The sequence below is a fragment of the Lolium rigidum genome, chromosome 1, assembly GCF_022539505.1.
Source record: "Lolium rigidum isolate FL_2022 chromosome 1, APGP_CSIRO_Lrig_0.1, whole genome shotgun sequence".
Classification (NCBI taxonomy): domain Eukaryota; kingdom Viridiplantae; phylum Streptophyta; class Magnoliopsida; order Poales; family Poaceae; genus Lolium; species Lolium rigidum.
In genome coordinates, this window is record NC_061508.1 from 95538754 (window position 1) to 95552666 (window position 13913).

The 13913-nt window shown below is 49.5% G+C and overlaps 2 protein-coding genes across 2 annotated transcripts; one reads left to right on the top strand and one right to left on the bottom strand.

Moving 5' to 3' along the window:
• Positions 1 to 245: 245 nt before the first annotated feature.
• Positions 246 to 2942, bottom strand: LOC124678104 (pentatricopeptide repeat-containing protein At5g18390, mitochondrial-like). Its single transcript, XM_047214034.1, has 2 exons — positions 1493 to 2942; positions 246 to 908 (listed from the first exon to the last, which is right to left on the bottom strand). The coding sequence occupies exon 1, from the start codon at positions 2940 to 2942 to the stop codon at positions 1548 to 1550; it is 1395 nt and encodes a 464-aa protein (XP_047069990.1). The 3' UTR covers positions 246 to 908; positions 1493 to 1547.
• A 1810-nt stretch (positions 2943 to 4752) lies between these two features.
• On the top strand, positions 4753 to 6809 carry LOC124678116 (60S ribosomal protein L32-1-like). Its single transcript, XM_047214043.1, has 4 exons — positions 4753 to 4819; positions 4905 to 5001; positions 6218 to 6399; positions 6487 to 6809. The coding sequence occupies exons 2-4, from the start codon at positions 4912 to 4914 to the stop codon at positions 6614 to 6616; spliced, it is 402 nt and encodes a 133-aa protein (XP_047069999.1). The 5' UTR covers positions 4753 to 4819; positions 4905 to 4911; the 3' UTR covers positions 6617 to 6809.
• The last annotated feature ends 7104 nt before the right edge of the window (positions 6810 to 13913 follow it).

A 13913-nucleotide genomic window follows, 5' to 3' on the forward strand; every position in this document is an offset into this window, starting at 1 on the left:
TTTTTCAAAAATCCCACGAAAAATCAGTGTAGTTTGAAAACATATTTCATGAAAAATATAATCAAACTAAATTAGTGTTTAGACATTGCTATAAACTCAGTTCAACTTAAAGTAGTTTGACATAAATAATCCTAGAACTTCAAATATGTTGGAAGAGTACACACGTTTAATTTCACATGAAAATCCGTGGGATTATATGTATATTATCTAGGAACGTGTTAAGAGAAAGCAGTGGTAAGTGTATCTTGCTCAAATATGAAGTAAATAAATACTCCGAAGTGTCATGCATTTTTATCAACATGCGAAGCATGTACCTTTAACTAGTATATAGTTAGTTTCCCAGTGCATAAAGTGCAAGCCAATGTTTTCACTCCTCAACATCCCCCTCCTCAAGCTTCTCCAATTTGCATTCCTGTCTTCAAAGTATTTCTGCATTTGCCTCCTCTGCGGTCCCTTACCCCATTGTGTTACTCACATTCATGATATCACAAGGGTTGCTTTGTAGTTTGTCGCCAAACAGAAGGGAGTCAATCCAACACAAGGCAACTTCCCTTTCCAAGTAGCTGAGCAGTACATGCCCAAATCAGAGGGTTGTCACTGGAATAACATGTTCACGAGACACAGTGGCCTGTAATCAGCATGGCCACATGATGTAAAGAACATACTTTCATTCATCTTTGATCATGTTGGGTGCACCTCGAAAGTTCATTGTCAGAAGGTTAAATCTTTGAAGAAGTCACTGTTCTCATGATCTTGCTGCAGAGTGCAGACTAGCTTGCAACACTGTGAGGTAAGTCCAGTTCTGCCTGGTAGAAGCAAAGTTGTGTTCGCACATCAAGGCACCAAGCCACCAACTGCCTGGCAGGAGAGTATCTGATGCTCAAGAAGGCCAAAGCAAAGCTGGAACACTGCACAAATAAGAGGAAAAATCATAAAGCCACAACTGAGAGCTATGAAGAAGCACTACAACCTTTATAGTCATTTTAAAGGACGAGTAGCCATCATTTCATGCAGTATGCTGAATCAATGGGGCCACTCTCACATGTTCATCCTTAAGAAGAGTGTTGGTGCTGTGGTGCAGGACATACATGAATCAATTGTGACACACCAAACTATCACAGAACTGATTCATGGTTGGTTGGTTCTGCATGACGAACTAAACACTCCAACTATAAAATGATACGAGTACTTAAACTACTAATGTTTTCCAGTACCACTTTGTGAATGTTCCCTATACCACAAAGGGGCACTATCAATCTAACAAACTTGAAATCTTCCCTCATTAAGGTTCATATTTTTTCCAGACAGCGCTGTTCTTTTGTCCAGAACACCACAACACATAAGTTGATGGTATTTGATGATCTTATACAGTGAATCTTGCTATCCAAAACAAATAAATCACTTGACAGTTTGGCAGGCATATCAGACACAGTACAACAGCATAGCATTGGCTTATGCCAAGAAATACAATTAGAAAAGACAACAATCCTACCTGGGAAAATCCAGAACCTTTGCCATGCAATTTGCAGCGCTCCAATGAACTGCATCTAATTCCCGATTTGTTTAGTTTCCTTCAGTGACATCTCAAGCTGCTCCATTCTCCGGGCTATGTCGTGTTTCCCAAGATGCCGCAGCCCATCAACTACGACGTTAAAGGTTGGCGCCCGTGGCTCGAATCCAGCCTCACTCATCTCAAGAAGGTAGTTTGCAGCATCCAAGAACCGGCCACCCCTGACACACATTTTGACAAGCATCACATACACAGGCCGATTAGGTGGGTGGCCCTTAGATTTCATATCGCCAAAAAAGGCGAATGCATCAGCGAAGCGACCCGCCTTGCAGAGCGCCTTGACGATCGCTGCGTAGAGGCTTGGGAATGGCCGGTGGCCATCCTCAACAGCCGCATAGAACAACCGGAACGCCTCCTCGATTCGGCCAGCCTTGGCCACAGCTGGCAGCATCACTTTGTAAGTCGAGATGTCCGGGCACAGGCCACGACTGGAAGCATCGGCAAGAAGATTGACGGCGAACTCCACATCACCAGAATCGCAGAGCGCCTGGGCGAGCGAGTTGAATGTGGCCACGTCAGGGAGGACGCCCTCCTTGGTGATCCGGAGGGCGAACGCCTTGGCCTCCTCCAGCTGCCCAGCTCGGACGAGCCCGTCGACGAGCAGGTCCCGGCCACGCACCGGCGGCCGGAACCCGCGGGTGGCCATGTCATCGAGGAACGCCTGCGCCTCCCGGAGCTTCCCAGACGCGCACCAGGCATCGACGAGGGTGCTGAAGGTGGCGCGGTCGGGTGCCACGCCCTTCCGTTCCATGCGGCGGATGAGCTTGTAGGCGCCGACGAAGTTACCGTTGGCGCAGAGCGCGTCGAGGAGGGCGTTGTAGACCTGGGTGGTCTGCGGGCAGCCGAAATGGGGCAGGCGGTTGAACACCTCGACGGCCTGCTCGGCGAGGCGGGAGTGGCCGTAGGACGAGATGACGGCGGAGAAGGTGGACGGCGAGAGGGGAAGGCCGAGCGCGCGCATGTTGGAGGCCTGGGTCCAGAGGTGGGTGAAGAGGCGCGCGCGGGCGAGCGGGAGGAGCAGCGCGTCGAAGTGCTCGGCGGACGGGGAGAAGTTGGGCTTCGCGCGGAGCCACGCGAGGAAGCGCGCGGCGTGGAGGGGCTCGGCGGGGGCGGCGGCGCGGATGACGCGCAGCGCGAGGTCCGCCGGGAACGGGGAGGGGAGGCGCAGCCGGTTGAGGGTGCGCTCCAGGTAGAAGTCGCGCCGCACGATGGTGGAGAGGTGGTGGACCGCCGCGAAGTAGGCGTCCTTCGAGGTCGGGTGGTGCGGCCGCTCCGCTTCCCCGGCGGCATAGTCGGGGAGCGTCGCCAGGCGGCGGAGGCCGAGCCGGTCGCCGAGGCGGCGGAGAACGGCGGCGGAAGCGGAGGACGACATGGCTCGCCTCGGATGTGGCCGCGCCGTGATCCAGAGGCTAAAGCTGGAGATGGGCCTAGCAACAGCCAAAGCCCGTTCGGCCACATGGGCCAGTAGTTGCTACATAATGAGGTTTTATCACTTAGCACCACTAGTTGAGGAAATTTTATCGCAAAACCACAACTCTAGAAACTTTTTTCATAGAACACCAATATTTGGGGTAATTGTATCACAAAACACATAAATCTCTACAGATCCGGCTTGACAAGTAATTAGTTGATAGTAGTTATCTAGAGTGGCACCCAATTATCTGTACTCTCTCTCTCCTGAGCATGTTTCTGTGACAATATGATAATATTTGTTACACAATAATATTTGCTACACACGTGCTGTTGTCCGAGCCCCCTCCTCCTCTTCCCCTCACCTCGCCGCTGCCAGAGAGAGCCACCGGGAAAGCTTGCGCGGTTCCCAAGGATGACGGCGGCGGGGATCTCTCCAGTGCTGCTCGTTTGGCCGACGGGTGGCACACCCATGTCCGAGATCTGGAGCTGCAGTCCCCGATCTGGCTCCGACGGCGGTGCTGGTCCGACGGACCCCGACAGTGGAGGCACCCATGGGCTTCAGCGGAAGGGATCGGGCCAGGTGTGTCACGGCAGGACGTCCATGCCCAGGGTGCTGCTGCCGACAGAACATAGAGGAGGCGGGGGAACCATGGGAGCCCCTGCTCCGGTCCTATTGACAGCGAGTCACCCTAGACTGCGCGTGCACCAGATCCCACCTCTCCAAGTCTCTCACCACCAGAGCACCGACCAAGACAAGCAGCAACCACACCTCGACGCACACCTCCAACTGGCCACCGCCAATCCAACCGACCGAACTCCCCCGCACCGACGAAACGAAGAAAAGCAGAAGCCTTTCATGGCAAGGAGGACGAAGTTGATCGAAGGACCACCAACCACGGCACCACTACATGACCCATCGAGAAGCTGCCGGACCAGATCGGCCAGCACCGGCCAACTAAAGTGGGAAATTGCGCTAGATCTGGGCGAGGGAGCGCCAGGCAGGAGATGGAGGGGAAGGAGAGGGGATACCTCCCGTGCACGGCCGGAGACAGCTCCCAACGCTGGCATCGAGTGGCCAGGCCCCTTCCATAGCCACCCGAAACTCCCACCGCACCTCCTCACCACACCCACCCTGGGCATGGACGTCTCGCCGCGACACACCCGGCCCGATCCCTTCCGCCGAATTCCATGGGTGCCTCCACCTGCCGGGGTCCGTCGGACCAGCACCGGCTGCCGGAGCCGGATCGGGGACTGCAGCTCCAGATCTCGGACATGGGTGTGCCACCCGTCGGCCAAACGAGCAGCACTGGAGAGATCCCCGCTGCCCCCGTCCTTGGGAACCGCGCAGGCTTTCCCGGCGGCTCTCTCTGGCAGCGGCGAGGTGAGGGGAAGAGGAGGAGGGGGCTCGGACAACAACATGTGCGTAGAAAATATTATTGTGTAACAAATATTGTCATATTGTCACACAAACATGCTCAAGAGAGAGAATACAGATAATTGGGTGTCACTCCTAACTAATTACTTGTCAAGCCGGATTAGTAGAGATTTATGTGTTTTGTGATACAATTACCCCAAATGTTGGTGTTCTGTGAAAAAAAATTCTAAAGTTGTGGTTTTGCGATAAAGTTTTCTCAACTAGTGGTGCTAAGTGATAAAACCTCCTACATAATGGGCTTGAATTTACATTTCGTGGGCTAGATAGCACCTGCCCATTCGAGCCCACATAACTAGGGTTTGTGGAGGGTATAAAGACCACGACGCGTTGCGATCCCAACCCCGCCGCCGCTCTTCGTCCTCCTCTCTTCGCGTTAGGGTTAGGGTAGTTCTCTCCAGAAGGTAGCGAGCAGCTCGCAGCAGATCTCCCACCTCATCTTCCATCTTCTTCACCTGATTCGAACTCTGTGTTTGTTTTTGGCGACAGATCAGAGATGGCGGTTCCGTTGCTGACGGCGAAGATCGTGAAGAAGAGGACCAAGCACTTCAAGAGGGCCCATAGCGACCGCTACATCGGTCTCAAGGTAAGGAAAACCTCTTCTACAAGCCTTCGTTTTGCTGTAAACTGCCTTAGCCGCATGGTTTGGTTGCTCCGTGCAGATGATTTGACCTGGTTCTAGATCGTGATTGTTGCATGTGGCTGTAGTTTCGAATTCTTCCGCAGTTCATGGCCTGTTTCGATAGTTTTAGATGATATAATATTGAGCTCTATATCGATTTGTATTGCTATAAACCTCCGATGCTTAGTTGATACATGCCTAATTTCTCACTCTAGCTTAGGCAATGTTAGTGTGAAATGGAGATACAGATTCAATGATTTAGCTACATAGTGCTATAGAATGTGGGCGTATGTTGCTGTAGAAATGCATTTTGTTGCGTGATGTGGTCTTAAGTAGATAACTGGGTGCTACAAGTTTAAATTGAACATGTTTGTTCCACTTGGTCGAAAAATTATGACAAATTTTTAGTTTGTAGTGCTTTGTTTTACCCCTCTGTTTTATGGTCTGCTACTGAAAGAAAGGAAATGATGGCTTAGTAAAAGGTCTGAGTAAGAAAACATTTTCTTGAGTAACAATTGGGTTGCATGAAGAGGGCCCTAGCCCTTGCAATAGTATAGTATTGTGGCTGTCGCAACCTCTTCTACAGCAATGAATTCATGTCTTCATGAAGTGGAATGAATTAAAAAAAGGCGTGGGCTTCATTCCGAGTATGAATGATTGCTTAGACTTCTTCCAACACTTGTTTCCAGATGAATACTCAAGAAAATCCTGTTTTCTGCATGATTACTACCTTCTGTCTGATCCTTTCACCAAAATTATGGCATCATTACTACCTTCTGTCTGAGCTTAGTGTTTTCTGATGCGTTTATCTTCAATTTTATGTGTTCTCTGATGTTCTTGAAGCAAGTATACCCTCCTGAAGGGCATGAAATGACAATCTTGCTGCTATGCTTAACGCATTCCAGTTTCCTAGTTGCTTGTTTATACTCTGCAAAGTCCGTGGCACCTTTTATAATCTGTGCAATGACTGGCACCTTAGACACTGTGCTAAGCTGCCTGTATTTTTTTCATATTTTCTCTAAATGTCATGAAAGTATTGTTCATTATATATTCCATATGGAGAAGGTTCTTTGGTAGTTCAGATGTTTTGAATCTTTTTTATTATTGGCTTGTTGTCTTGTTTAGTGGATTGTATTTTATCTGGTGCTTAAACTGAACAAATTTCAATTATTGGTTGCAGCCAAGCTGGCGCAGGCCAAAGGGTATTGATTCCCGTGTCAGGAGGAAGTTCAAGGGATGCGTCTTGATGCCCAACATTGGTTATGGTTCTGACAAGAAGACCAGGCATTACCTTCCCAACAAATTCAAGAAGTTTGTTGTCCACAACGTCTCTGAGCTGGAGCTGTTGATGATGCACAACAGGTAACATTATCAGTTTATGATTTCGTAGTCTCCTGTCTTCCCTATTCAGTCATGCTAATGGTCATACGGTACATTTCCTCCAATCAGGACCTACTGTGCCGAGATCGCGCACAACGTCTCCACAAAGAAGCGCAAGGATATCGTTGAGCGTGCTGCGCAGCTTGACATTGTGGTCACCAACAAGCTCGCCAGGCTCCGCAGCCAGGAGGATGAGTAGGCTTGTCTTCAGTACTATGTTTTGGTCTGGTTCGTATGTAGGAGACTATTCTGCTTTGCTACTGTCATGGATACCTGTTTTGCCTATCAGCGGTGACTCTAATGTGTCTAAGATGTACTGTTACCATGGGAATCTATGTCTCGTTGCCAGTTGCTGGAAAGAGTGCATTAAGTGTTTTGTGTCTGCATTTTTATTCTGGTGACTCAGTTTGAAAGATTTGTTCTAAATCTTTTGAGTGCTATTATGTGATGCTGTCGGTTCTTGAGACTAGGATGGACTTTTTTTTTGAGATGACTAAGATGGACTTGCTGTAGTAGAAAATTATGGTTTTCTGCTTGGCTGAGCCATATTCTCTTTTTGCGAAGTCCTTCCATTACGATCATACTAGTCTAAAGTCCTATGCATCTCATGGTGTTGCAACTCTTTGCTCATGGTTTTGCGACACTTTGCTCTGTTTTGGTGTTAGAGCATCTTTAGACTCCAAAAGCACATATCTTGCTACCCCAAAGCAGATTTGGGGATTGAAAAACAAATGCACATACTAGATACGCTAAACATAACATTAACTCAGGAGATTAAAATGCATTGCATTCAATAGTTCATACATAAAGTTGGCTACGATTTCAGTAGTTCATACATAAATTTGGCTACGATTTTACAAAAGATACTCGAAATGGGCTGTGCCGTGTCAGTGGCCTCCTCACTCGCCGTGCTGCCAAGGTCATCAACTGGACGAATTGTATGTGCCAATTGCCATTTAGCTAGCAAGCCCGTGGATATTGAAGTTTCCCAAGCAGTGAGTTTCCCAAGCAGTGCTTCCTGATACTGTGTATTTGAAGCACTTCTTCGAATTCCTTATGATATGCAATTGAAACAAGTTCTTGCTAATGGAAAAAAGGGAGGGTTGAATGTGGGCGCTGTTCTTATTTTGCCTGAGGGATTCGAATTAGCGCCACCCGACCGTATTTCCCCTGAGTTGAAAGAAAAGATAGGAAATCTCTCTTTTCAGAGTTATCGTTCATCGAAGATCTTTCCCTGCTCCTTCGCGACCAGCCGCCACTCTTCTATCTTTTCCGCTTTGCGGTGACTCGTTTGCGAGACGAGCCCGACAACGTTGAGGTGGCGCTTGTCGACAAAGTTGCCGGGTGCTAGGCTATCCTCACCGAGCTTCGGGAGGAGCCGCTCGAACTCTGCGTCGTCGAGGTAGTCATCGGGCGTGAACGCGGGCACCGGCGCGTCGTCGAGCTCCATCTTCACCACCAATGCGGTTCAGTCGGGAGCTCGAGGACGACGAAGCGGTGGTAGAAGTGGAGGAGCTACGGTGGCGGCACGCAACAGACTCACCCTTGGAGAACGCGGGCAGCGGGGCGGCGCCATACCTATTGAAGCGGTATGACCCCTGGAACCGCGTCGTGTCGGGGCGGACCTTCTCCGCCTACGTCTTCTCGCTAGCGCGCTGGCTCGAGCTCCCGCCGCGCTCGAGATCGCTTCTACCACGGCCGATTTGGCTACCCCCACGTCTGTTCGAGCCACGTCCGGACACTATGGCTCGCCGGCCGGAGGCAGGGAGCAGGGAGGCGGAGCAACAGCTGGATCTACGCGCGCGCATGGTCGATTGCTCGCTGATAGGAAGATGATTTCTCATCGGCGAAAGGCAGGAAGGCGGAGGAGCGGATGCGGTTTGGCCCTCATCGGCCTCTCCGACCGCATCTGTGCCTGGTATTAGGCGGGAGTGTCTGGGTGTATTAGTTATTTTTTGCTGTGCATTTGGGCCGTGAAGCGTTTTCTACCTCCTCGCTCATGTCTCTCTAACCCTGATTGACAGGAGAGCTTGACTCTTACGGTCGTGCTGCCATTTGGTTTCTCCTCTCCTGCGCCACTCTGTCTCTCATATCTGAATAGTACCATGTTAGAGCATCAATACTGGCACACTCAAAATAGGCGACGGTAGATGTGCCGGCGAACATTTCTCCATTTGGGGAACGGATTTCCACACCGGCATCCTCTAAACCGGTGTTTCTAAAATCTTTTTTTTTTTACAATATTTTGAAATAATATTTTAATCACATAAAAGTATTCGTATAATATTTTTACATAGTTAACACAAATATAAAGGAAATTATTCGTATATAATTTAAATTAAATCATAATACCGAACTTCAGCGAGGAACAATATGAAGTTACTATTAAGATGTGGAACTGATGCAACATCATGGCCACAGCAAAACAGTTTGCTACTTTAGCTTGCAGGGGATGAGAAACAAAATGTACATTACACATTCAGAGTTACAAGCGGAAATTCAATTCGGCACATGGGAGCATATGCTCCTGCCACCGGAAAAATATTTTAAAATGTTCAAAAATTCCGAACAAAAAATTTCTCGCTTGCGTATCAATATTTTACGTGCGCACATCAAGTCTTGTAAAAAACCGACATTTTTTGTGACTTGTGTGAAAAAGATAAACAAAACGTCTCGTACACAACTTTTTTTTCCAGAAAATTTTGTCTTTTTTACATATGACACTTAAAATATCGGTTTTCTGTGGAACCACTTTGTGAACGTGTAGAATTTCGAAATGTATCCACTAAATTTTGTGTTTGAATTTTTCAAAATTTCAAAAGTGTATTTAAATTGAAGTTTAAAAACCGGGAGCATATGCTCCCGGGTGCCAAAACGCCACTCCCACAAGTTACAAGTTACTATACAACTCAAACAGGAAAAGTGCCAAGTCAAATACCACGACCATCGTTTTCTGGCCACTGGGACCAAAGGTTGGTTAAACCATACCGTTGACCAACCAGCAACAATCTTGATTCACATGACATAATTGGCTTGCTTTTGATAACTAGAGAACTATTTAACCCGGAATGCCAATTGCAGATGTCAAAAAACATTCTTGTATCATTACCTTTGATATCAAATCGCAATGTGATCTTTCTTCCTGAACCACAACAATGATCACAGAATATTAAACACTGGAGGTATGCCAAACTTTCACCAGTTTGACCCATCATATCTAAACAGTCACTCGCCCTAGGCCCAGTTAACTCAGTAATGGTGCTAACTTGCTCTGGAACACCAGGGAGGGTGAAGGTCTGTGTTGGAGCTAAAGAAGCTTGAGAGGAGAGTCGGTCTGAAGAACAACATGGTTAGTATTCTAAAACTTGTAATCAGTAACCTGCTTTGAAGTTATTCATTTGATGCTTGCATGTATGCTCCTGGCTGCACTTCTGTATGCTAGCCTGTATGTCATGGTAATTACATGGTAATGCACTATATATGTCCAACAAGCTAGCAGTAGCTAGGTGGTAGCGAAACTTGCAGAGATCATCGGTCCAGTCTAATAAAATCCACAGTTCTTCAATTGAGGTGAAAGAGCTGAGGCTGTTAGTTAGGATTAGCCTTATGGTTGTCAGTTCCTTATGTTTTGTTTCATGTTTCCATATCTCTATCTCTCAAGTTATTAATATATGTCAAGTTTATGTGAAAGCTTCCTCTGGATTGTCCAGTTGTTTAGTTCCAACTAGAGTGATTATCCAGTTGTTTATTTCTGCATTTCCAAAAAAGTAATCTTACCCTGTCCTCGGATCGCGAAGCTAATAATGGACGTGGGGATTTCAGGGGGCTGTGCACATGAGAGCCAAAAGTCTGGGTCATTTATTCGTTTTCCTAACATCGTGCTAGACTTCAGTCAAAATGTAATGATATATCCCAACATGCGTCCTTTCGAGATGGTGAAAACGACCTAGCTCTGGACCCCCGCTCCCGCCGCCTCCCCCGTGGGCGACCGGGGCGCCCCCGTCCTCCCCACCCTCTCCGCCCCCTCCTCCCTCCTCCCCCCCGCCGCCGCCGCTGGCGGGAGCCGCCGGGCAAATCCCGGGCGGTGCTGGCGGCGGCGGTTTCCTTCTCTCCCGTGCGCTTGGGAGGCCCAACGGGGCGGGCTCGACCAGGCGGTGTTGGAGGGCGCCGGCTCCGGTCCAGGCCGGCGCGGATCCCGCTGTGGCTAGCGGCGAGGCGGGCGGTCGCGGCGGCGGTGCGCAGCGCCTCGTCAGCCGACGCTCCCGTGTCCCCTGGTGGTGGCAGCCGATCTGGGCCAGCGGGCCTAGATCTGGGCCTGGCGAGCCTGGCCGTTTGGGTTGTTCTATGTTGGTGTGCTACACGCAGAGACCTCCTTGGCCACCATCCGTCGCCGCTGGTGTCGTGCTCGGACTAGACCGGCGACGCTAGTTTTTGGCGATCTGCCCGCTCGGGCTTGCGGAGCTCGGTTGAGCTTCCGGTGGTGGGGCGTCGTTAGGGTGTCGTCCCGCCGTTGTGGAGTCGCTGAGGCGACGTCCTTGCTAGCTATCTGGGATGAGGTCCTTGGGCTGGCTCAGTACTGCAGCTACTCCGGCGGCTGCGGTCTGTTCTCCCTCCGACCAATTTGGTCATGCTCGCGCGCTGGGGATGGTGGACATCGTGGTGCCGCCAATCTAGGGTCTTGGACGTCTAGATCTAGGTCTGGCTGAAACTTCGGCCAGCCAGCAGATGTTTCCTGCGGATGAGTTGAGTTGGGGCTAGCTCATAGTGCGACTTAGGTTGGAGGCGCGGCGGTGATCTCCGCCTTGTTCGCTCTACGTCCTCGCGACGGCGTCCGGAATTTCTATATAGGTTTGGACCTCGGCGAAAGCAGCGCATGGCTTTGGCCTGTGCCCGCGACGGCGTCACCTGCGGGTGTCGTTCCCTTGTTGAAGGCGTCTCGATGATCGCCCTCCTGTTTGAGATGATGGACTCCATTCCTCCGCCTCAATCTGCTCCTCTTGGAGGCCTCGCTTCGTGAAAGCTTCTCTGGTAGTGTCTTGTGGAGCACCGTGTGACCTCTCGCTGGTATCGCAGCCCTCCCGTAATGTCGGCCTGGCTGCTTTTACACGGTTTGCTGCGGTAGCTGATCTCCTTCCTAGCGCCTTGGAGGGCTTTGCTAGGTCGGCGTCTGGTCGTAGCTCTTGCCGGTGTGCCTATCCCAATGCCAGGGGATGATGTTGTGTGTTTGGTCTGGACCTAGCCCGAGCTCCATGGGTGGTGGTTCTCGGGTCTGGGTGAAAACTTTGCAGGTTCTTTTCTGCCGACGACGATGATGCATTCTTGCGACATTCACCTTCTTAGAGGCGTCGCTGCAAGACCCTCCCTCCTTTGGTTCCTCAAGCTCTGCTAGATGGCTGGCCCGTCGTTGAGTTCCCCCTTGAGTTGCAGTCTTGGTGCGGTGGAGGTTTGTTGGCGTGGACTTGGTTGTGTTCGCTCCGGTGCAACAGAAGACAAGGCTCCCTCTTCAAATGGCGCTTCAGCTTGCTTTTCTGTGTTGTCTTTTGTTGTGGTTTAGGTTGTGCGCTTGGAGCGTGTGTATTGTAACTCTCAGTGTAACTCCTAGCCGGTTGATGGCTTCGTTCGTTAATTCAAAGCCGGGCTCACTTCGAGTCTCCCGTCTAAAAAAAAACATGTTCCTTTCTTTTCTTTTCCTGAAGAATGGCCTGATTATATACTGACTGAATGACTTCTGTATGCATTCCTTTATTCAGCCCGTCTGTAGTAATGTAATGATATGATCTTTACATTGTATGAATTAAACTTGTTGCGTGCACACAGGGACGGAGCTGGGGAGAAACTTTCCCTGGTGCACTTTCAGGCTTGTAACCTTTGCTAGTTGCAAATTTTCCTCCATGATGCACTTTTCTTCCCTAACATGATGCACTTGCCTTGTTAAACTCACCAATAGTACTAAAATTTTCTTTTCTACCCTGATGCACAGGGTCTACCTATACAGATCCAGCCCTGCGTGCACAAAACAGTCGTGGTGCGGCGCCGCTGCATAACAAATCCCTTCATTCTAAGCTGCAGTAGCATATGGCATGTGTTAAGGTTCATGCACTAGCCACTTAAATCAAAAGTCTGAACTGATGGAAAGGGCTAGACAATCTACTTATACACGTCAACACCCCCTCTTACGTGTGACGGGAAGACGAGAAGACAAATCAACACGTGTAGAGAGGCAAAGAGGCAGCGCCGGGACCACACGGCAAGAGGCTGCGGGGAATTTAGAATATATTGGGGATTTTAGAATAAATTGTGAAAGCCAGGATTTGAACTCGATACCTGGGGCTCTGATACCATGTTAAGCTTCATGCACTAGCCACTTGAACCAAAAGTCCGAACTGATGGAAACGGCTAGGCAATCTACTTATACATGTCAACACCCCTTCTCACGTGTGACGGGAAGACGAGAAGATAAGTGCATGTGCATGAAGCTTAACATGGTATCAAAGCCCCGGGTTTCGAGTTCAAATCCTGGCTTTCCCTATTTATTCTAAATTCCCCCGCAGCCTCTTGCCGTGTGGCGTGTGATCCCGGCGCTGCCTCTTTGCCTCTCTACACGTGTTGATTTGTCTTCTCGTCTTCCCGTCACACGTGAGAGGGGGTGTTGACGTGTATAAGTAGATTACCTAGCCCTTTCCATCAGTTCGAACTTTTGGTTCAAGTGGCTAGTGCATGAAGCTTAACATGGTATCAGAGCCCCAGGTCTCGAGTTCAAATCCTGGCTTTCACAATTTATTCTAAAAAATCCCCGCTGCCTCTTTCCTACCGTGTGTATCCGGCCTTCCGCTGCCTCTTTGCCTCTCTACACGTGTTGACTTGTCTTCTCGTCTTCCCGTCACACGTGAGAGGGGGTGTTGACGTGTATAAAGTAGATTGCCTAGCCCTTTCCATCAGTTCGGACTTTTGGTTCAAGTGGCTAGTGCATGAAGCTTAACATCGTATTAGAGCCCCAGGTCTCGAGTTCAAATCCTGGTTTTTCCAATTTATTCTAAAAATTATCTCCTCTTCCCGCAGCCTCCTGCCGTGTGGTCCCGGCCTTCTGCTGCCTCTTTGCCGCATGAACTGAACCTGTTGCCTGCAGGTTACTAGCTAAGATCAAGGAAAGCTGTCAAAGTTATCACTTCATGCGATTCTATTTGCAGGTAATGGTTGATACCATGTAGTGTTATCTGTTTTGAGTAAGTAGTGTGTTATGTTTTGCCATTTCATCTATCTTTTCTCTCTCTGTTCCTTGTTCTGTGTACTGCAAATCAAGGAACCAATTGCAGTGTACCAAGCCCAATGCTAGGGGATGATGTTGTGTGTTTGGTCTGGACCTAGCGCGGTGAAAACTTTGGAGGTCCTTTTCTGCCGATGACGATGACGCATTCTTTCGCCATTGACCTTCTTGGAGGCGTCGCCGCAAGACCCTCCCTCCTTTGGTTCCTCAAGCTCTGCTAGTTGGCCGGCCC

What these genes read in the sequence shown, in the direction of transcription:
- LOC124678116 (XM_047214043.1), top strand. Translation starts at nt 4,912, where the DNA reads ATGGCGGTTCCGTTGCTGACGGCGAAGATCGTGAAGAAGAGGACCAAG. An exon ending in ACCGCTACATCGGTCTCAAG is followed by an intron (nt 5,002 to 6,217) that starts GTAAGGAAAACC and finishes TATTGGTTGCAG; the next exon opens with CCAAGCTGGCGCAGGCCAAA. An exon ending in CTGTTGATGATGCACAACAG is followed by an intron (nt 6,400 to 6,486) that starts GTAACATTATCA and finishes TCCTCCAATCAG; the next exon opens with GACCTACTGTGCCGAGATCG.
- LOC124678104 (XM_047214034.1), bottom strand. Translation starts at nt 2,942, where the DNA reads ATGTCGTCCTCCGCTTCCGCCGCCGTTCTCCGCCGCCTCGGCGACCGG.